General features: G+C 33.1%; 4 protein-coding genes across 10 annotated transcripts; 2 read left to right on the top strand and 2 right to left on the bottom strand.

Annotated features, from left to right (window-relative positions):
* Positions 1–2,608: 2,608 nt before the first annotated feature.
* Positions 2,609–3,858, bottom strand: LOC140891552 (mitogen-activated protein kinase kinase kinase 20-like). Its single transcript, XM_073300102.1, has one exon. It carries the CDS (start codon positions 3,786–3,788, stop codon positions 2,712–2,714), a length of 1,077 nt encoding a protein of 358 aa, XP_073156203.1. The 5' UTR covers positions 3,789–3,858; the 3' UTR covers positions 2,609–2,711.
* Positions 3,859–10,387: 6,529 nt separating this feature from the next.
* On the bottom strand, positions 10,388–13,833 carry LOC140891676 (uncharacterized). 4 transcript variants are annotated; one of them, XM_073300278.1, is made up of 6 exons: positions 13,794–13,833; positions 13,519–13,657; positions 12,293–12,919; positions 11,557–11,896; positions 10,988–11,069; positions 10,388–10,726 (listed from the first exon to the last, which is right to left on the bottom strand). In XM_073300278.1, the coding sequence occupies exons 3-6, from the start codon at positions 12,843–12,845 to the stop codon at positions 10,541–10,543; spliced, it is 1,161 nt and encodes a 386-aa protein (XP_073156379.1). In that variant the 5' UTR covers positions 12,846–12,919; positions 13,519–13,657; positions 13,794–13,833; the 3' UTR covers positions 10,388–10,540. The 4 variants fall into 4 exon arrangements, with proteins under 4 accessions (XP_073156379.1, XP_073156378.1, XP_073156377.1 ...); XM_073300277.1 differs by having other exon boundaries at positions 13,738–13,808; XM_073300276.1 differs by lacking the exon at positions 13,794–13,833 and having other exon boundaries at positions 13,519–13,778.
* Positions 13,834–17,184: 3,351 nt separating this feature from the next.
* On the top strand, positions 17,185–20,755 carry LOC140891242 (heat shock factor protein HSF24-like). Of its 4 annotated transcripts, none has more exons than XM_073299629.1 (3): positions 17,185–17,664; positions 19,233–19,799; positions 20,407–20,755. In XM_073299629.1, the coding sequence occupies exons 1-2, from the start codon at positions 17,461–17,463 to the stop codon at positions 19,755–19,757; spliced, it is 729 nt and encodes a 242-aa protein (XP_073155730.1). In that variant the 5' UTR covers positions 17,185–17,460; the 3' UTR covers positions 19,758–19,799; positions 20,407–20,755. The 4 variants fall into 4 exon arrangements, with proteins under 4 accessions (XP_073155730.1, XP_073155733.1, XP_073155732.1 ...); XM_073299632.1 differs by lacking the exon at positions 20,407–20,755 and having other exon boundaries at positions 17,185–17,334; positions 17,450–17,664; positions 19,233–20,370; XM_073299631.1 differs by lacking the exon at positions 20,407–20,755 and having other exon boundaries at positions 17,185–17,330; positions 17,450–17,664; positions 19,233–20,369.
* An 872-nt stretch (positions 20,756–21,627) lies between these two features.
* LOC140892262 (red chlorophyll catabolite reductase, chloroplastic) lies at positions 21,628–23,217 on the top strand. The gene is made up of 2 exons (XM_073301101.1): positions 21,628–21,972; positions 22,466–23,217. Exons 1-2 carry the CDS (start codon positions 21,658–21,660, stop codon positions 23,075–23,077), a joined length of 927 nt encoding a protein of 308 aa, XP_073157202.1. The 5' UTR covers positions 21,628–21,657; the 3' UTR covers positions 23,078–23,217.
* The last annotated feature ends 84 nt before the right edge of the window (positions 23,218–23,301 follow it).

A 23,301-nucleotide genomic window follows, 5' to 3' on the forward strand; every position in this document is an offset into this window, starting at 1 on the left:
GTATAGTAATTATTTGTTTAGTTCGATCCTATATTTAAGTGGTATATCTCAGTGTAGATCGATGACCCATGTTCAACCAAATTGTATTTTACGTGGAATTTATTATGAATCTCATATGCAAACCTAAACATGGGTTAATGAAACCTTTGGTATTTGTTATTAATTCTAAATTATCAAATGCCATCCTAAGTTCCTAACAAACACGTGCGGTATTAGTGCAGGGTCGGATTTTTTTTTTTTTTTTTCCTAATAATTTGGTGGAATTCGTACGTGGCTGTTTGAATAATTAAAATTTAAACTATTGTTCTTTTATAATTACCAAAAGGGTTGACCCCGAAAGGAACCCATCTCACATGAGTCAGAGGCCCATTGGCTCATACTGGGGTTAAATTGAGGGATGTGCACGAGTAGGCAGGGACCTGAGGAAGGGAACAACATGGTCCAACCCCCAGCATACCCCCAAATATTTCAATGAGGAATATGCTCCACACGAGGATCGAACCCGCAACGCTGGGGAATTTTTTTCTACGTCACCTCAGGCCTTACCAACTCGCCTATGCCCCTGTGGGCTGTTCTTTTATAATTACGAGCATGTCCTGTGCGTTCAGTGTGTGAAAATACATAATTTTTTTATGTTAATTAATTTTAATGTTGTTTTTAAGATTGACATGATAAATTAAATTTTCAAAATTAGATTTAGATAAGAGAATATTCAGTGATTATAAAAAAAAGTTTTAAGTCGATGAGATACGGTAATTATATATCAGTGTTCTTTTGCACGCAATGCGTGTATGCGCGTATATACATGAAAAAAATATGTTAATTGATTTTCACGTTATTTTTAGAACTCACGTGATTACTTAGATATTCAAAATTTTAAGAGTGATAACTATCTAATCTAAAGTTTTTAAAATACAAACAAAGATAGCAAGATGTCATCTTGATAAATAAGATAAAATCTAATGGCTAGAAAAAGAGGAAACCATATATATAAAATGACTAATTTGTTTAATAATTTTGGTTTTGTTGGGAATTAAATTAGGATATAATCGTAATTTTATCCCAAGTTTCATCAATTTATAAAAATTTAGTTAATTAAAGGCTCTGTACTATAATAATATGGTAAGATTAATTAAAATTAATTTTAAATTTTAAATTAAGATAAAAATTTATTCAGTAATAAATTTTTTTGAAGCAGATAATATATGATAGTTATAGTCTTATAGAATTTTTAGTTAGTTATTCTATACTATTTAACAAACATGGTGATAATGCACACATAAATTTTTATTATAAAATTTATTTTGTATTTTTTTAAAAAAATAAATGGAAATATCAAATAGAACGAGGAAAAATTTAAATTCTAATTTAAAGTAGAATATATACAAAGCGAAACGAATAAATATTATAAAATTTATTTTGTATTTTTTTAAAAAAATAAATGGAAATATCAAATAGAACGAGGAAAAATTTAAATTCTAATTTAAAGTAGAATATATACAAAGCGAAACGAATAAACAAATAAAACTAACATGAGTACAACTAAGATATTTTTAGAGTTTTGTCCAGTAAATTTCTCAGAAGATAACCTAGAGACTTTTCCAAAAGTTCCCAATCCCTTTTCCTTTCAAAAGAGGAAAAAAAAAATAAATTATTAAAAAAAATGTTTGGTTCAGGGAGGTTGGGGTGTATCTAGCAACCATATGCATGTCCCGACCACATTCTTAGAGATTTTATGTTCCCAAATTGCAAGTGCTAGCTTAGTGGCATATACCAACTTGCATAACATTCATCCCTACCACAACTTGCAACATGTTGTGGTTTATTTATGCTTTACTATTTTATAGATGTACAATTTTTTTTTGGTACAACTACATTCAAATTTACAAATAGGAAGATAGTTTCAATAATGATTGCGATCCAATATCATTGTCCCCACCTTGGATTGTGAAATATATATTATTTGATTTATAAAACTTTCGTTTTGAGCCACTCAACTCATGCAAGACACGAGTATTATATGACTCGTCTAATCCATAAGACCGTAACTATAGATGTCTTGAGTTGGACCGGGGTTTTTCTCAAATTTGCCACATTGGTGGTCCGGTTTTTGGCAGCTCCTATATAGGTTGTATAGTACTTCGGATGTGTATGGCTTGGGACTTGCACAATGGTTATTTTCCTTAGTTATAAATTTAATGGAAACAATGTTCGAGGTAGATTTAATTATTAATGTTTATTTTACTTTGTTATGCGCGACCTTGATCCTGAATTTAATGCTTGTTGCTAGTTGCAAGTTGGGACAATGCAGCAGAAAAGGGCAGATTCTTGGCAAATCACAAAACTAGGCTGTGTCCAATCCCCTAATTATCAGTACCGTTTGCCTAACACAACCAGCGCCACCACTCTCCTATTCCCAAAGAAAACTACTACTATAATATATATGAGATAGGCAAGGATTATTCCAACTTTTAAGCCACGAATTAACAGATTAAATATTTTCACACAAGGGTCAAAATTCGTACTAACAAACTTTACTCCATTTCTCTGGTTAAGGTTAATATCTTATGTGCATGTATGAGTTTAGAAAACAGAGTACCGAACTGAATTGAATGAAATAAATGTTGTATAAATATTCTTTTTGTATAAAACTAATCTGTACAATATGTGGCTTGATTATTTCTAATGAAATCGAACAATTGTCCGTTCCATCACCGGATGGTGATCCAATCATCTGAGACAGACCAGTCGGGACTTTGATGGATCATAAGCTCCCGCAGCCGCTCCGAAGGGGTAGCTTGTGGCTGCATACTTGCCAAATCGGAGAAGTAAAAGGCCGGTTTCGGAGAATATTCCGGTGTGGGTAAAGATGTAATTGAACACGTCGCGGGCGATTCCCAATCGGGGAAATCGAATGGGCATCTTGGAGAGGGTGAGACTGTGATTTTGCTCAACGGAGCAGCTACGTCGTCCGAATAATATTGATCGTCTTGGACGAAGGGGTGATTTAGGAGCATCTCAGCCGTCCATCTTTTGCTTGGATCCTTCACGAAGCATTTTCTAAGAAAATCTTTTCCCTCTTCCGATAACCTTCCGGGAATCTCTGGCACCTCTTCGCCGGCGCCGATTCTCATCAGCACCGTCGCCAGGCTGGAACACCGCCACACGGGATTTCCGGTCACCATCTCCGCTACTACACACCCCAGTGCCCACACATCCGCCGGGGAGCCCTGTTCTCCGCCCGTGACAGTCTCCGGCGACATGTACATCGGCGTGCCACGGAATTCGCTCCCCGGAGAACTCCCTTTCCCGGCCTTCTTCGATAGACCGAAATCCGCAATCTTTACGCCGCCGTTGGAGCATAACAGAATGTTCTGAAGCTTCAAATCACAGTGAACATAACCGAACTTGTGGATATACCGAAGACCTCTCAGCAAAGCTTTGGTGTATCCCCTGACTTGGGATTCCGGCAGCCTCCGATCACCGGAGTTCTTCACTTTATCAGACAGCGTGCCGCCGGGAGCGTACTCCAACAACAGATTATACAATCTCTCGCCGTTTTCACACGAAAAACTCCCTCCGAAACAACCGATAATTTCCGGGCAATCTTTAAGATCCTCCAAAATCAACTCCTCGTTCATCAACGAAGAAGAATGCGAAATCCCACATGATTTCACAGCCATCATCGGAGGCAACTGCGAAGAACTCTGCCTCCTGGCCACCGCCAAATTCACCGTGGCGAAGCTTCCATGCCCCAATCTCTCACCGCGAACCCACTCAATATCCATCTCTCAATTCTCAATCAAGAACTTAAATTTTTCTTATCTTAGCAAGAGAAATGGTCTCGAGTTTGAGAAATCTATGACTTCTGTTGTATTTATACTACACAAGAGGAAATTGAAGTTGATTTGTATATAAAAAAATAAATAAAAGCACGTGGTGGTGAAGGATACTTCGCGGGAACCTTAAATAGCGGACCCTAGTTTAGGAAACGTGCTTCGTATTGTTGACCATTGTTAAGAATCTCTATAAAGATCTCATCTTTTTAACAAAACGGCAAATACAATTAATTTTCCTCGTGCTAATTAAGGAATTATGTTACTTTGCATTACTGAAAAGTGAAAACTTCCTTTTGCTCCACCATATCTATTAACTAATTAATGCACGTTAGCAAAATTAAATACAGTTGTTAAATATGGTATATCCCAAAATTGTATTTGATTTTTCTGCTATATTTGATTGATTAAGTTACTTTTTTGTGATTTAGAAATGTTTGATATTGATTAAGTGAAGATACGATAGCATAATTAAAGTCAAAGTCAGTGCGGTTGTGGATTCGTATTTGGTGTGGTGTTGTTGGTTCACATTAGAAAGTGATGATATAATTAGAACTTGACTTGTAATTTGAATGGATTTGGTCAAACCGAGTCTCCCCGAGATTTTTCTTTAAATTATTGGAGATCGTGTACATTTCAATGACTTTGCAATAATGTTCAATTTGAAATTGGATATGAACTAATTCGAGATGGGTTAAATTGGAAGTCAATTAGAATGACTTGTAGATTTCATATATATATCTTTTCATACGGATTAGGTTTGGGAATATAGGAAAATGTGGTATTTTGTCACGAGGCTTGGAATTCTTAAAATTCATAAATTTAAATCTAAATAAAATATGATTTTAAAATCTTAAAATAATTTATTAATATATATTATCTATTACCATCTTTAATACATCTTACGTTTGAAATACTTTGAATAACTAACTCTGTCAAAAAATAGTATAATATCACTCAAAAATTATAAAAGTATTTTATTTCCCTTTAATTAAAACTATTATAAAAAAAAAACTATTTTAGTAAATTTTACATTACTTTATTATTATCATATCTACTTTCCAAAAATCTTAAAGCTATTGAAATATTTTATTCAAACTTTAGAATTTTTGAATGATCATGAGATTTTTTTTAACATAAGAATTTATTATAACAAACCATTATATTAAAATAAAAAAATCGAGACAAAAAATATTGTATATATATGCAAGCAATGCGTGCGAGTAAACCCTAAAAAATTAAAACTTTAGAACACATCTTCCTAGGGGTGGGTAAATTAAATGTGAATACTTATCCATGCATAAAATTAGTAATCAACCATGAAGACACGCAACTTGACACATTTGATTCCTTCACACATCCTTATTTTCGAAATATGGTCCAAATTATGAGGATCTGTTGCAAAGCTCTCTAATTAATAATATTTTGATTTTAGATTGAAAAATTCAGCATCTACCTATGACGGCGGAGGCTAATTGCCAGTCAACGTTCTGGAAATGTTGACCTCATATAAACCCTTTGTTTTACATCTATTAATTCTTTTTTATTATAATGTTTTTGTAGTTCACATCTAGAGATAGAAAATTTGAAGCATATCTACTTTATAATGTTGACTTCCATCATTTTTTGGGAAGTCGTTAATATATATATATAGGTGGTACTAAAGTTGACCGGTCATTTTTTTCTAAAAATTGCGAGACATTTTTTAATAATTTGAAGTATTTATATATATCACCACGTCTTTCGACGGGGCTTCGAGCTATTTATAGAATATTACTGTTACAACTCTTAATCTAGACAACTACGGAACACATGTTTTGTATGAGTCGACGCATTACAATGCATGAAAAAAATATATATGACTTTCTTGTAATCTTTGGATTAACACTTAAAAAAACCATTACGTATTTTGTAGCATGAACAAATCATCTTTCGACATGTTTGGTGAAGCAAACCTTTTTTTTTTTGTTTAGAAAAACGTGAGGTCTTTATAGAATTCAGCATATGAATGCAATTTCCAACAAATGAGACATAAAATGGTTGTGTGATTTTTTTTTTTAAAAAAAAGTGATCTGAAGGGGACACCATTTCACATGAGTCAGAGGCTCATTGGCTCATGCGGGGTTAAATCGAGGGATGCGCGCGAACGACAGAGACCTGAGGGAGGGAGTAACATGGCTAACTCCCAGAGCATACCCCACAATATTTCAGCAAAAATATGCTCCACACGAGGATCGAACTCGCAACGCTGGGAAATTTCTTCCCACGTTACCTCATACCTTACCAACTCGCATATGCCCCTGTGGGTTGTGTGATTTTTACGCCATGATTATGGGTGGTTACGGTACCTAAATTATATAATTTCGAATCGTTCATATCAAAATATTTTTTTTCCTTTCGATAGAAATTTTGGTACGATATCAACATAAATAGATGGCATCGTTTCTACTGAAATTATAAAACAAATTTTTTTTTTTTAAATATAGAATATAATATAGTAGAATGTCTATTCCTCAGCCTACTTATTGATACAATACGCCTACAAAACTCTCTGTCCTTCGACCTAATATTAATCAAACAATCTAACTGCAATTTGCCAACAAAATTACATGTTCCTCCGCCTAATCACTATTCACTAATCAAATAATATGCCAAAAATTATTGAAACCAAAATATGTAAATTGACAAGTTTGGGTGCGTGTGTTTTTTTTTATTTGTTTTCTAAATTATTTTTCCACATATTTTCAGCCCTTTGTATATTAATATTTACTTAATAGCATAATAATTTTTTTAATTTAGCCGAATTTTGTTAATATTTCGGTATATATATATATATATATATAAGGTTTGGACAGTTTGAAATCACAGAAATACCAGAAAACTTTTCGAGTGTGTGTTATTTTTCAGTGTTGTCAACACTTCACGATAACACTATGCAGCATAATAATTAACTAACAGTAAAAGTAAATAACACACAGATATTTATGCACAAGTACTAAGCACTTGTACAATGCCTCATGGCGAAATAATCACTAGAAAATTAAATCAGTTTACAAAAACCAACTAGTGATTGTTTATGAAAAACTACTTTTCTCAACAGATTGAGATAATAAACGACTTCCTAAAAACTAGTAAGAACTAGAATAATAAACCAATAGGAAGTTCTAAACCGAAAAACGAAAACGAAAGAAACATTTTCTGAACAACACTTCACTCGTGTGTTCTTCAGTGTTTCCAAATTCCAACACTACTCGGCAACACAACGTAGCAATAGTATCTCTTCAGAAATTCTTCAATGATCGATCTTCAATACTCTAGAATTTCTGCAGTACTTTCTCTATGTATTTTGCTCTCTATGTTTCACTCTCTTGATCTCTCTATCTCGTCGTCTTTTCTCTCTCAGTCCAAGCACTCTTATAAATAGATCTTCAATATATTTTCATAAATAAGAACCTACAAAGCATGAAAACAATATATCATCAAAATCAAATATTTCGAATCAAGATATAACTGATATTACCAATTTTAAAACTTGTTCTAAGAAAGGCAAAACTATAAATATGGAAATTGAATGCAATAAGAAAATAATTTAAAAGACATGTGCACAACATATTATTCCAATATATATATATATATATATATATATATATATAAACCAAAAATCCAAATTTATTTTTATAATCTGGGATCCACGTACATGTAGGCAATCTAAATCTCTTCCCTAACAAGAGCATTTTTTAAATTCGGTTTTATCAACTAAATAATGTTTGGTATAATTAATTTTTATAAGATTATATTATTTGATGGACGTGCATGTCATAAATTATTGGATTAAAAAACGTATAGGCGTTCAAAGAAAAATAGTGTAAAACACATGTTTATTGGACAATTGAAGGCTGTCTACACTAAATTTAATGTAGTACTTGACGGAAAATGTCACCGAAGTCCATGAGATTGATTGTGATCATGAACAAAAAACATGCACTATTTTTTCCTCAATATTATAGTATATAATAATTGGCGGAGACAAAATCCAGCATCTCGGAACCCACCAATCGAGAAATATCACAACATGCGGCTATGTAATATTGGTTCATGAGCATGAAAGAAATTAAATATAATGTTATAATTCATGAAATTTTCCAAAAACAACAATTGAATTTGTCGCAACCAATTTCCCTGGTGAAGCAACTAGCTAGAAAATTAAATGATTATTATATTTCTCCTATATTGTTTAAAAAATAGTTTACTAATGGACAAACATTATCTTAAGCATAGCGGACTGCATGTTACACCAACCAAAGAACGCACCACATGGGAAACCTATCCATGTCTTGGGGACTATCTCATTTTGTAAAATTTAAGCCATCATTTAATGTCTCATTTTGTTCACAACAAGCTTATGCTATACCCCATGAAATTTAGCAACTTGTTTTATTAAACCCAACTCCTTCATGTCGTTGATTAAAAATTGGGTGAAAAATAAAATAACGAACTGATTCCTTTCTTTAAAATTTAATTCCATATCTCCAATTGGAATTTTCAAGTTCCTTGTATTTTTTTAGACTTAGAAACTCATTTCGATGCTCACTAGGTTAACTATGCTCGATTGAACAAATTAACGTAATAACTTGCAAATCATGTGTTCAAGAAAGTTTTGATTGGATCATCAAATCCATATGAATTGGGCAATAATAATAATAATAATAATAATAATAATAATAATAATAAAGAAATTAAACGGATGGGTGCAATTTAAGTTAAGAGTGGGTCATTCAACCGTCCAAGACAGATAGTGATAAGATGAGTATGTGAAAGAAAAACCATTCACATTATGTGAAGTGTGAGTACAAACAACATAAGCATTCGCATGTTTGCACGTTCTAAATGTTTTAGCCGTAACTAAAGGGTCGGAGGGTCGGTCGGTCTCAAATTTCCGAATTCTAACTAACATATGCGCTAACCCGTGAGCACACGCGATTTGTTGATATATTTTTTTTCACGACGTTTGAAATATCATTTTATTTATACAAGATTAGCATACTTATGTAGCAGTAGTAGTATTAAAGTAAAGCTGAGAAGTGTTTTCTAAAAACTCTATCAAATGTTACCTAAATATAAATTTATATAATTAATTAAGGAAAATAAATTAGGAGGATAGGTTAGAAGAAATTAAAGTTAGTTAGACAGTTGACGAAGGATGCTAAATAGCATGAACCAAACAGACTATTACACCGCCGCCCATTTGCTTGGATCAATCCCCCTTTTATCACTTTTAGCCCATTCAATCTCGATTGATTAAAAGTGGGACCCTATCAACGAAGCTCAGGGGGTTTCTTTGGTAGATCGAACCTGGACAAATTATGGGATTATTTCTGTTTGTTTGTTTTTTTTTTCCATCTTACGTTACGTTACTCCGAATAATTGAAGTCGGAATCAATAATTTGATTTGATCAAAAAGAAAAAAAAAATGCAATAATTTGGTATTAACTATTCATTTGACCTCTCCGTTGCACCATCGAGCTGCGGCGGCTGGCCTAATTTATAATTATATTGGATTAGTTAACATGCATGTACAAAGTTCAAATTAAGTATTATTTTCAATATATATTGTACTATATTATTACGTTGAGGGTTTAGATAATTAATGGTTTTCCTATTAACTGATCAAAATTGATATTAATTTATGATTATATTTTAACTTGATTTTAAAAAAAATAAAATTATTAGAGAAATCAATCATTTTACTTTTTTCAGCTTTTATTTTTTTTTATTTACCAAATGACTGTACTAGCATATAAACGTGTACCGGAGTATTAGTTTCAATCAAATTTGAGCTCAAAGTACTCCTGTCAATCCACTCTAAATTATCCGTACCAATTAATCAAATTAAACAATTTTAATTCAAAGATACCAATTGGAAACAAGCCCCTTAATTTCCTTTCCTTTCTTTCTTTCTTTCTTTCTCTTTCTTTTTTTTTTTTTGGTTTCATGCATGCATATTTTAAGATACTTCATATGAAACTCAAGCCAATTATTTTATTGAAAAAATAATGTCATATGTGAAAAATCAATCATTTTATCTTGGCAGCGGGTCATTCTATGCTGGCAGACGAGCACTACCTTGTTTGTCAGCATCAACGGACCCGATCACCCGAGCAGATCAAATCAATTGATCTGCAAGAGATCGAATCCGTTGAATCCCCATCCGAACACTGTCCGAATGAGATAGCATAGACAACTCCCTTGGCATCATAGATTATCATAAGGCCAATTTTAGTTTTTAATATTATTGAACTTCTCTTGAAAATAATAATTAGATATTGTATTTAAAAATGGAAAATAACAATAAATTCCAAAGTGTATATAATTGCTTAACTTCATTAAATTTCTATATTTGCAGTAAAATGACTATGAATTCTAGTTTTAAGATTTGGATATATATAGCTGTGTAAAGATTAAAGATTGTCTCTCATATATTTGATGTAGAAAAATTATAACTTGGTAGATTTTGCAATCAATTTACTTAGCCAAAGTTAAGTGTGTATCCATTTTGTCAAGATTGCTTCACTTGCCAACTATATAGGATAAAATTGAAACCACAACAGAGACAAATTTACAAACTATTATGCTGGCAAGAAGAGTATAATCTCTCCCTTCAAACATCAACAGATCAGGCAAGAAACTAGCTTCTACGGCAGACACTAGTGATGGCAAAAAGAGCATGTCACAAAATATTTAAAGAAGCAAATCCATTTCTGGGACGGATGAGTTCGCGTTTCGTGATTTTCTGCGGGCAAATTTCTCATAGCTTGAGCTTTCATCTGTGCAGCTCTGAGTTTGTTCAAGATTTTGTCCATCGATTTTGATCTCTTCTTTTCAAGTTTCATCTGTAATGAGGAGGAAAGATAAATGGAGGTCAATATTAATTCCATAAAAATGGCCCCATTTCCAGTTCTGTTCTGATAGATAGGTTGTGTATATCACAAGAGATGCATGCATGTAGCAATATGAAAAAGTCATCACGACAGCTATTGTACAACGAAACTGTAAAACACATGAGTTGAAACAAGTTAAATTACTGTAAATTAACATTTTTTGACGCAGTAGCACAAACAAGAAGTTTTAATAACCAGGTGGTAGCAAAATACCTCGAGTTTGTGAATAGCTGCCTCCGCTTTTGCCTTCTGCAAGTTCTCCCAAGCTGTTATCTTGGCTTCCTCTCTTTGCAATCTGCATAAACACCACAAATACATAAATCGTTACAAAAGTTTAGCAACTGATGCTCTCTTTTAACCAGCTTTCACCCTACTAATTGTTGAATACGTGACACGTCAAAAGAAATCATGAGAAACCATGAAGTGAAAAATAATCGACAACTTTCAACTTATGGAGGTCCTTGTGATATAAATAGATCGAATATTTCGTATTTTCGTTGTATTTGTCAACAATTGCAAACAATATCCAAACTTTTGAATGCTTGCTTATAGCTTTTGGTATATAATGTATTAGAATTTAACCTTAATACTTCCATCGAGGATGCCCATGATTTTTCATAATTTTAAGCTCTATGCAGCTACAACTCAAATCTACTATACAACAACCGAGCATTATATTTTGATAATGGTCAAAAAGACAACCACACATGACAACAAGACCAATTATTGCTGATCTAGTAATACTTCTAACTTCATTTTATTCAAGAATAAACAAAGCATACCTCGATGCGTTTCTTGACGCCTCCGCGAAACTCCAAGGCAAAGGCAAATCGTCAACATTAGTCGAGTCCTTCATTTTTCTCATTCCTTGTTTTTTTGAGTGCCTTGATGTGGTCGTGCCTTTGTCCACCTGAACATCCCTGATTTCATCTTTAGCTGCAGGAGTACTTCTATCCGGAACCAAAAAAGTGGAGATGCCAGAAGTTAAAGCAGAGAACGACAACCGCCCCTTGGAAGATGAATGAGAACTTCCCTCTGGGCTCATTTGAGTTGCCATATCCCTTCGTGAAACAGTCCGCGAAACCAATGCTTCTTCGCCCTTGGTGCTGTCAAATTTATAATCTGCCGTTTGATTCAACAAAAATATTGGTTACAATTAAGTATTAAACAATGTTAAGTGCTGGGGAAGAAAAATCAACTAATGCATTCCACACACTAAACAAATGTTAAATGGTAGGTTTGGCTACTAAGGATAGTTAGTTCGACTTCAATTTGGGGAGATTTGATTTACTGTGAACTAACAAACTCAAAATTAAGAATGGGGCTCAATATATTCATCTAGAGTAGAGAACCTATCCCTGATTTTTAAATAATGGAAAAACCTCAAACACCAAAACTGACAATTGGTAAGCAGCATGCCTGCTTAATGATCAAATGACAAAGCAATTAAGTACATGCATGAGCAGTAAATTATTTCTAAAACCACAAAACTAATGAAAATAACAACTCCATATATACCTTGAGAGCTCGGTACTGAAGTTTCACTAAGCAAATCAGACAAGCCAGGCACGCTACTACTCCAAGTCATACTATTTTCAACGTACAAAGAATTTGAGTTTTCGAAAATCCCACCGTCATAATGAACATGGAACCCATCTGGGACCAACACTCCAGTTGTAAGCGGAGAATTTGCTGTATAATTCCTCACATTCCCACCTTCAAGCACAGGCACAATGGGAGAATAGTTGGAGAAGTACCCAAGATCCTGAGGTCCACTCTTCGATTTTTGTCGCCTTTGAGACTGCAATAATGAGGTCTTGTAAGCAGCATTACCAGAAATTGGGCTCGTGATCCATCTCTCAGCGTCATCCCATTTAGAAGGCAAAGCACGCCCACTATTAAAGGGCATCAAAGCAGCAGCACTGATATGACTCCGGTTACCATTTGTTGGCAATGGGACTCGCTCTGAATGCCAGCTTTTAGGTGTTCCTCCCACATTACTATCACCATAATCCGGCGTTCCAGGGCTCGTATAGGCACCTGAGTTCCTAAATGCCTGTGGATTCTTCATGGTTTTCAGTTGTGATCAAATGCAGTCCACATTGCTTCAAAATCTTCCAATTTCAAGTAAAACATATCCTGATACTAAATTTCACAAACAGTTAGAAGACAGTACCTAACTGCTTCAAGAATACAAAATTCCACACTATCTACGGAGAATACCATCTATCTACTCTATGGATAGCTAGCAAAAATCATCAACAACAAGAAGCAATTTTCACCCAGTTATAAACTATATTGACTCTATCTTCTCGTCACCACACACAAAAAGATTCTTGCAGGATATGTAACTGGATAGCGGGCAATGGACGTCTACTTCTGTTTATTTGTAATACATTTCAAAGTGGTCAATTTCTTGGAGTCTAATAGTTTATGGGTTTGGGGCCAGAGGATCGCGGATAGACTTGAGAAGTACTGTACAAATAAAGCCAGCTGCAGAAGGTGGATCATATCAACATCAAGCTTCAAAGAATTGAAATTCTTTGAACAAGAACACAAGATAATATAAAACTATAAAAATATTCAAAAAGACTCCGCCTTTCGTTGTCAAGCTAGCTAGATTATTGTCCCCTCCGGTAACATGCTTTACTTTTCCTGCTTCGCACACACGACACACACTCATGGGACCAGAAAAATGAGAAAAGAAAAGGCAGTAAAAAGAAAAGGGCTTTCACAATCCTTACCTTTAATTGGGTCCGAACTCAGCAAATGTAGCAAGAAAATCCAGCAAAGTCAAGCTTTCCGCACTTTTTTGCTCCTTCTTCTTTAACTTTTCGACGACTTCTTGTTCAACCCTTTGCAGGATGGACCAAACAGGGAGCACTGGTATGGAGGAAGGAATAAAGTATTAATCTTTGAATTTGGAAAGTAGAATATTTTAATTAATGGAAGACTGTGCCTACTGTTCGCTTGTGAAAGCACAGAGTTGAATATGATAATAAGAAGAAAAAAAAATAACTGTATCTTCCGACGACGTACTGCCGCTTTTGTTGCAAGACCCAAGGACACTTTAAGATTTGATATTAATTTGTGGAGTATTATTAAAAATAAAATTCGAGGTGGAAAATTTGCAAATTGGTCCTGCTTTTGTGGTAAATTTAGTCATTTCTTTATGTTATTTTCACTTTTTTTATATATTTGTTTTCTTTTGGCGAATTAATCTTGGTGTTTGTTTTTTGGAAACAAGAAAAATTGTAAAATCATAAAAATTGTCGGTCAAATTATTAAATTAACAATTTTAATTAAACTTAGTTGCATGCCGAAAAGAAAATTCTTAATAATAGGAGGATAAAATGGCAATATGGGGAGAATATAAATCAATGAGTAATTACTGAAGGAAGGAGATAAAGACAAGGTTGGGTTGGCAGATGTTGTCTGGTGTGTTAATGTGACAATTCACCACAAGATATGGGGCCTAGGAAGGATAAAAGTTTTTGATTCATATGAATTAAATGAAATGTCAATTTGTGACAATCAATCTTAATTTTTTAGTACAAATTATATCGAATATCGAAATTACATCATATTATAATACTAAAGAGTGAAATTTGTTCGCACAACCGATGAAACCTAAACATGAATTCGAGACGTGCTTGTCTCAAGCAAAAAAATTAATTAAATCTATCTAAATAAATTAGGATCTACCCGCAATTAGCCGGAATCAATTTTTATTTAGACACGAGTTATAAAATATTTTAAACATGCTCAATGTCGATTATTATATATAAATAATATATTTATAGAGATAAGATAAAGAAGATTGATCGGTAAAATAACTATTAAAAAAATAACATTTGGTTTGTACTTGCTTCCGCTCCATGGTTTTTAAGGGTAAATATATAATATTAGCATACGGAGTCCGAGTTTGGCAAGGTTAAAGATTGCTGATTTGATTGAGCCCAAGATTTTTATGATTTCTGTATTTTTTTTTTTTTGTTTTTTGAGGAAAATGATTTCTGTAGTTTATAATAAGAATAAGCAACATGATAACATCATCTCTTTTGTTTTCTTTGAATAAAATTTTATCACATATATATATTGATATTGGTGTTCTTACTATTATTTTTCTTTTTTGTTCGAAGTTTTTATTTTAGAAAGCAAAGATTTCGAATTTGATGGTGAAAGAAATTGGTCAAGTTTTAAACAATCATCTTGTTATATTGATTTTTTTTTCGCTGTCTTTATCTGTGTACGTAGGCCAAAATTTGGGTATTTTCTTGTTATTATTTTATCTATATTTTGATATTTATGACATGAAAACATGTATTTATATGATCAATTTTTTTATCTTGATAAAACATGTTTTTTTTACTGCGCATTAGATAAATCTTCAAATTAATATAGTAGTTTTCAAACCAAGTTTGTTAAGTAATCCACAAATGTTTATGTTTGTGCTGGGAATGTTTGAGAAAAACATGGATAAGAAAAATCAAGTTCATGATTGAATTCGGGCATCACTCTAATCGTATTTACAAGGTACAATTGTTTCAGTAGTAAATTGATTGACCCAATTGTTTACTGCAATTTCACATTGCTATTTTAATTTATCTATGCATTAATTATCTGCTCCAGTCTAAGGCTATATTTGACATACCAGAAACTACAAAAACTGTAGAATCCAAGATAATGGGGGACAACCCAAAATTTTGGTTTGGATTAAAGTGAAAACCAAAAAAATTATGTCGGATTGACAGTTTGAATATTACAATATGCAGATGAAGCCGATATGGTTGTTCATTCTATTGCGCATTTTAATTTTTCTTTTCAAAATCTTACAATTTGGGAATATGAAAATTTTTCGGTTTGGTTGGTAGATTTTGTAACTAAAGACTTTATTTTGGAATAATATTATTACAAGTTTTTTTCGTCAAAAAAACATATGACTTTTTTCATTTCTATGTTCGATTTGGAAAACAAAAAAAAAAAAGAAAAGAAAAGAAAAAGAGAGAGATCAGATTATGAATTTTTTTTTGGTTTTGGCTTACGATTAAGGGATCATGTGTTAATTTGGTCTTCCATCATAATATTTTGACGAGTTTTTCTATATAATATAATGTTTTTTTTGACAGGCTATAATATAATGTTTCGATTTAAAAAATAATAATAATGTTTCGATTTTCTATTCATCTCGCAACATTACCGGCACAAGCCACTGACATTCCATGACACGTACACCATAGTATGGGCAGAAAAACTATTGAATATTTTTAAAAAATAATTAGTAAATTGAAGATTAATTTAAATCAAGCATTTTTTTTCCTCTACACGAAGAATTAATTAACCTTATCTCTATGTTTCCATTTGGGTCAACTGTTTCATATTTTCTACGTATTCTACACTCGATATATATACATAATCAAATCAGAGTATAGCATAAATCGACCCATTTTCTTCATGTGTCTGTTTTGGTTCGTAAGGCCGACAGTGGCACCGGAAGCATGATATGATTGGAACCCTTGTGCCATGGATTGGGTCCATACGCATAAACCTATATATATATATATATATATATGCACGTGGAATTAAAGATACTATATGGAAAGCTGAACATGTATATGGGGCTTAATTATTTACCGACACTTATATTTGATATTTCTTAGTAGATAATATATATTGACAAGCTTGTCAAGATCACATCTTTTGTTTTCTCCCATTTCCAGTCTTGTTTAATATTTTTCTCATTAAAATTATGCTCAACGCCTTATTCTATACTTACAACATGACCATTTCTTAATTTAAAACACTGAGAAAACGATATTTTTCCCCTTTTAACTTGTCTAATTTTGGGTTTTGATACATTAATTTTATGTTTTCGAATATTAATTTTGGTTTAATTGCTTGCGTGGTATCTGACAATTAATTAGCTAAAAAAATTTTATGCTCTAGCATTTTTCAGTGTCGTGTGAATATTTTTTTAGTACCACACCAGTAATTGGCTCAAAAAGCCAGGAATTAAGAATTAAATTTTATTAATGTACTAAAACCAAAAGTTTAAAATTGATCGAACCGAAAAAAAAAATAAAGAAAAAGGAACAAGTTAGATATTTTCCCTGAAATATTTTGGGACGAAGTATGTATGCAATTTCTATATGATCAGTGGACAGAAAATTAAATCTGCATGCCGATAAATGAATGGGCGCCTACTAAATTGGTAGAAGTTTGAAAAGTAAACCAAAGTGTGCTGTTTTTTTTTTTTTTAATTTATTTTCTTAAATATTTCAAGAAACACAATATCACTTTCTCGATTTCGTTTGACCGCCGCATTATTATTTTGTATTCTTCTACACTTTTTTTTAATTAATAATTAATCATGCTATACGTGAAAATAACATAAACATCTCACCATTGTCAAAACAAAGTGAAGAAGAATTAAGAAGAAGAAGAAGAAGATAAGTCTGTGATGAAAAAAAAAATGATCACAGACGACGTTGCCTCGATTCACAAAATCAACTGATCATCATGAGGATGATTTGACATATCTTAAATTTCTATCTTGGTTGGTAATTATCCCTCAACTCTACTTTTGATATTTAATCAGATTCTTATAGTTCATATTCAAGAATTAATTAATATATATATACCTTTAATTAATTCTGGCCGGGGGGATCGAATTAGAGTTAAAAAATATGGCACAGAGGTGTGTTCCGGCGCCGTTTATAACGAAAACATACAATCTGGTGGATGATCCGAGTAGTAACGATGTGGTATCATGGAACGAGGATGGAACAACATTTGTGGTGTGGAATACTGCGGAATTCTCAAAGCTTTTGTTGCCTAATTACTTCAAGCACAACAATTTCTCCAGCTTTGTCCGTCAGCTCAATACTTATGTAAGTCTATATATCTTTTTTATTTTCTTCCTTCATGACTATTTGTTATTAGTCTAGCTAGCTATATCAAACAGTGATCGGGGACTCGATCGCTATATTTGAAACGGCAATAAACTTATACTCACTAGCTAGCTAGTTGCATCCAATTTTTGAATTTTCATAAAACATCAATTGCTTTGAACTTTAATGAAATGATACGTACGTACAAAACTTTTTTTTTATTTTTCATCCCGATCGACCATAATTTGTTCCTAGTATGTACATGATATGGGAATGGAATGGAAAATCGATGGGGATTCACTAGCTACTAGTTAATCTTCTTCTTGATGTTTAATGTTTTGATTTGGGAATGGAAAATCGATGGGAATTTTAGTTGGATATACGTACGTGCTGAAAATAATACTGAAAAAAATTAAAAAATCTCTCATCCCTAGCTGCTCAAAAGTCAAACCTGAAATGGTGATCAACACAACATATTTAATATTTATCACATTAATTTGTATTTTTTTTGAATTTATTTAATATAATTTTTCTCCATTTTTCATTTCTAATTGTGAATTCTTGATTCTAGAAGACCACTATGTCACTTATACTTTGTACAAAGATTCCAATAGTCTACACTTAGAACTATAGAAGTCTTTAATTTGACCAAACCAATTATATATATAAACTTATGCTACGTGGCAAATTGGCAATATAATTTTGGATGAATAAAAAATATACCGAAGAAAAGAAATGCTACATTGATATTTGACTATATGTTCATTTTTTCTTATTTGTAAAGCATTTTTAATAATAAAAATAATTAGTATTTAAATGCATCTTTAATCTAAATAACGAGATAATTAATTTCTAACTTAGTTTACATATAGTATATTTATACTTAATTAATTAATGTATTATAATGCTTGAGGTAATTAAAATAACCATTATTTTGGTATGGTTTGACACCAAATCAGCTTCTTTCTAATTTCTCCACAATTTGCAATCCGTGCGGTAATTATAAGTAATTTAACACCCCTCATATATATATATATATATATAAATTATTTGTTTAATTTCCACTTTTTTTCTCAATCACATAGCTAGCTACTACTCATTGGATAAATCACTTTTTAATTTATTTATCTATAATTTTAATAAATATAAAAAATAATTGACTAAATCAAGTAGTTGAAATAAAAGACATGAAATTATTTATTCATGCACACACATATAGAATATAGGAAAAATAAGTTTTTTAGTTCAGTAACTTTACCTCCTTTGTGTTTTGGTCCATTAACTTTTTCGACGTAGGTTTTGGTACACTAACTTTGCATTTTCAGTGTTTTTTGGTCCAACTGCATACGTGTCAGCTTCTTATTGGTCCACGTCATCATTTTGGACCAATTAGAAGTTGACACGTATGCATTTGGATCAAAAAACACTGAAAATGCAAAGTTAGTGTACCAAAACCCACATCGAAAAAGTTAATGGACCAAAACCAAAATATGGACAAGTTAATGGACCAAAAAACTTATTTTTCCTAGAATATATATGTTAAAACTCACACGGCTGGTTATTTCTAGGGTTTTCGAAAGATTGCCCAAAACAAATGGGAATTCGCCAACGAAAACTTCAAACAAGGCCAACAAGAGCTCCTCACGGAAATCCACCGTCGGAAAATGGCGCCGCCGCAACCTCAGCCAGCTGGCATGAAGCCCGGTAACGTAGCTTCACCTGCATGCTCCGCTGATGAATTGGGTTCGAGCTCCACAGGTTCCCTAGATACTCAGGCATCAGCTCGTATCACCGATTTATCTGACGAGAACGAAAAGCTGAGGAACGATAATCAGAAGCTGAACTTGGAGTTAGTACAAACCAAGAGACAGTGCAATGATTTGATTTCTTTTTTGACTCAGAGCATGCAGGTGGAACCCGATCAGATCGACCATATTTTGAATCTCTGCGACCGCGAGCCGCAGATGGTGGCGGAGGCTAGCGGCGGCGGAAGTGGATATTCTAACGGCGAAAATGAAGATGAGTGTGTGAAGTTGTTCGGGGTCTTGGTGAAAAAGAAGAGGGGTTCGGTTGAGAACAGCGGCAGCAAATAGAGCCTTTGGTCAAGATTCCGTTGGCACTCCATCGAAAATTTGGTAAAGTCGATGCTAGCATATAAGCATTATATATTAGATTCAACGACCTATATTTTCTCGCATGCATAAAAAGATGGACCATTGGATATGTATCATTGATCAATTCCGAACATTTTGATTTCTCGATTTTTTGGCCTTCTAAAAAGTGAAGCGTCTTATAACCAAGTAGAATTATTGGTACGTACTTTTGCTTGAAAAGTATCGAGCTGAGTTTACATGCACTGGCACAATCATTAAATTTATATTTTTAAATAATTAAATTTATATGAATAAAATCTTGAACTCCATTGAATTTCAGGCTGATATTAGCCACCTAGATCTGGTTAAGCACAGGATTAATCAATATAATCATAAATTTTTTTACGAGATGAATTAAATTTTGAAGTATAATAAAGTAACATTTTAGACAAAATGTATAAAAAATTAAAATCTTATAAATTGCTATATGCATGTTATTCTTTCTAGTGGCTAGAATTGTCGATTATATTGCAGAAGCTACAATGATTGGATCGATGGAATCTATTACAATTTTTATTTTAAATATTTTGTTGGATTAAAAAGTATAAGCAAAACGTGTCCCAGACTATTTCATTTGAAATATTAGCAGACACTTTGAGCTATTTGGAAGGAGCGTCAACGGATCTTACATGTTGAGGATCGATTGGTTCTGAGAATATTGGATATTGAATGGAGTGAATCTTTCCTTCATAATTACCAGGAGGTTTGCAAATCTCTTACTTCTAAGAATTCAGGTGGGAATCCAGTATCTCCATGCAAATGGATCAAGCCGTAAGTTCAACAACTGAGATTAGATGCATGTGGCCACAACGTTCATTGAGGAAACTAATTAACTCGTACGAAGGTTGTCGCAACAGTAAGTTTTATCATATACGATGTTCGCTGAATAAGGTGGCACATGAGCTCGCCTCTTTTGTTTTTTCTTCCCCTTCTCTTTTGTTTGAAAGTTTGGAAATTTTCATCTTTGATTGGTTACCCTTGTAATAAATGACATTATTTTTTCTGAATAATATTACAAGTTTACCGTAAAAAAAAAATAAAATCTAATATTAACAAAAGTTTTGACATAAAAGTTGAACCCAAATTTTTCATCATATTTTTTGTATATATGTAATTCAAAATCTAATTAATATAAATCATATTATTTTATGTTTTTTATAAAGTAATATTTGGTTACAAAATTTTAGACGCACTCACTTATGAAAAAAGAGAAAACATTAACATGTTCGTAAATAATCAAATTACACGAGAAATTTTAATAATTTTGAGCTAAATATATTCTAAAAAAATATTCCACAAAATTTATGAAAAAATGGCTCCAGTTCTCTCCTAGGGGTGGGTTTCGGTATACCGTATAAAAAATATTGGTATGAAAAAAATTCATACCGATATCGAAATTTCAAAATTTTTTTATAGAAAAAATTCATACTCATACCGTATAGATACCGAAAAAAATTCGATACACCAAAAAAAATCTATATATCGAAAAAATTTCGATACAATATCCCAAAAAATCGATATTTTGGTTTGGTATCTCAGCCCTATTCTATCTTCCCTATACTGATTAATGAGTAAATTATTAGTACTACTCCAGATCATTTTTTTAATAATGCCCCATAATCCGCCTTTAAAAATTAATATAATATAATAATAAATAAATACATGAATAAATATGTCACCAATAAAAAGGTGAGAGAACCCGATTGCTGGCTCCAGTTGTCTTCTTTCAATATTGCCCCATAATCCGCCTTTAAAAATAAAACAAATATTAATATAATGATAATAATAAATAAATACATGAATAAAAGAAAAAGGTGAGAGAACCCGATTGCTGGCTCATATGGCTACAATCAGCGGCTTGGTGAACTCTTGTTACCAATTCCTTCCACCATCTTCAACTTCAATTTCTCAATCATACCCCGCAAGATTCCGAATTTCCTGCTCCATGAATTCCGGCAGAGAAAAGTTCATGGAGTTCCCTTACGTTTCTGGGCCGCACAGAGACCTAATGCTGCAGCTGGTGTCGTCTGTGGAGACCCGCCTCGGATCCTCCCTCCAACCTTGTACTCTCCCACCCCAAGTTCAGCATTTTAGTAATCCCACTGCTACTGCCCAGGCTTCTCTCCACATCAGATCCGGCATCTCTTCGTCCCAGGTATATATACTGTATTTGCCTCCTTGATTTTTCGATTTGGCTTCAGCTCTGGGAAGAAATTTTAGTGGGTGGAGTTGTTACTAGGACAATTGTATTCGTATTCATTTGTTTATCTAAAAATTGTAACTGATTGTAGAATAATTTTGAATGCTAGGATGGTAGATGACTGTTCTGGGTCTCTGGCTATATATTTCTAGGTTAGTAGCTACACCACCTCGATGGATCCTCTAATTGTACATTTGCAGAAGCTTGGGAAAATGAATTTAATGCGATTGAACTAACCAAGAAACTCTATGGAATTTTAGGCATTGTTTGATCTCGATCGTCTCCTGCAAATTTAAACCTCTCTTGTTATGGAAACTTGCATGTGAAAAAGCAATTAACTTATAATTTTATCCAGTGGTAATTCTGTTGATTTCCCAAGGTTTAGGAGTGTTGTGGATATGTTGCTTGAATTCAATTCCCAAGTCTTATGAATCCGAACGTGTCCCAGATCGACTTCATGTTGGGGGCTTGGATTCACTGCCAGTTACCGTCTGGTGGAGCCTTGAACATAACCAGCCTCTCGGCCTATCTAAGACCTTCAACCGATGCACCTCATTTCTTGATGGAGCTTATCCAAAGCAGTCCCACGTCCCTCGTGCTCATTCTCGATCTCACTCCAAGAAAGGACCTGATCTCGTATCCAGACTACCTCAAGACATACTACGAAGATCCTCAGTTGGATAAACACAGACAGCGTCTCCAAGTGCTTCCTGAGGTAAGCCCTTACTTCTCCCCGTCTCTGTATATTCGAGCCGTGGTTTCCCCGACTGCTATTATGGTTTCCATTGACGCGGGAACGAGTGAATCAGCTAGCATTGAAGGGATAATCCAGGATCATATCAGTCCAATTGCGAAGGAGTTGTTGGAGTTTTGGTTGGATTCATGTGCTTGTTTGGAGACAAGTGTGGGAGATTTGGAGAAGGTGTATTTAGCAGAAAGGGATGGTATAATCAAGAATAAAACTATTGAGATTGATTTGGGATCGAGTTTTCCTAGGTTGTTTGGGCAAGAAGTGGCAAACCGAGTGTTGGATGTTTTAAAGGGATACTACAACGCTTAGAAATCGTGACGATGTAATGTTGTTTGCATTTATACCAAGTTCTTGGAGGTAAATAATTATATATATTTTTTATTGCACTGAAGAAATATTTCAATACTGGTTTGACACATGGTTGATTGAAGTAAACTATTAATGAGTATAACGTTGAGACTTTTTTGTTTAAAAGAATAAAAGATGTATACATCAATTTCTAACTATTTCTATTATATCAAATTTCATTATTA

This window comes from Henckelia pumila, chromosome 3 (genome assembly GCF_033568475.1).
Source record: "Henckelia pumila isolate YLH828 chromosome 3, ASM3356847v2, whole genome shotgun sequence".
NCBI lineage: Eukaryota > Viridiplantae > Streptophyta > Magnoliopsida > Lamiales > Gesneriaceae > Henckelia > Henckelia pumila.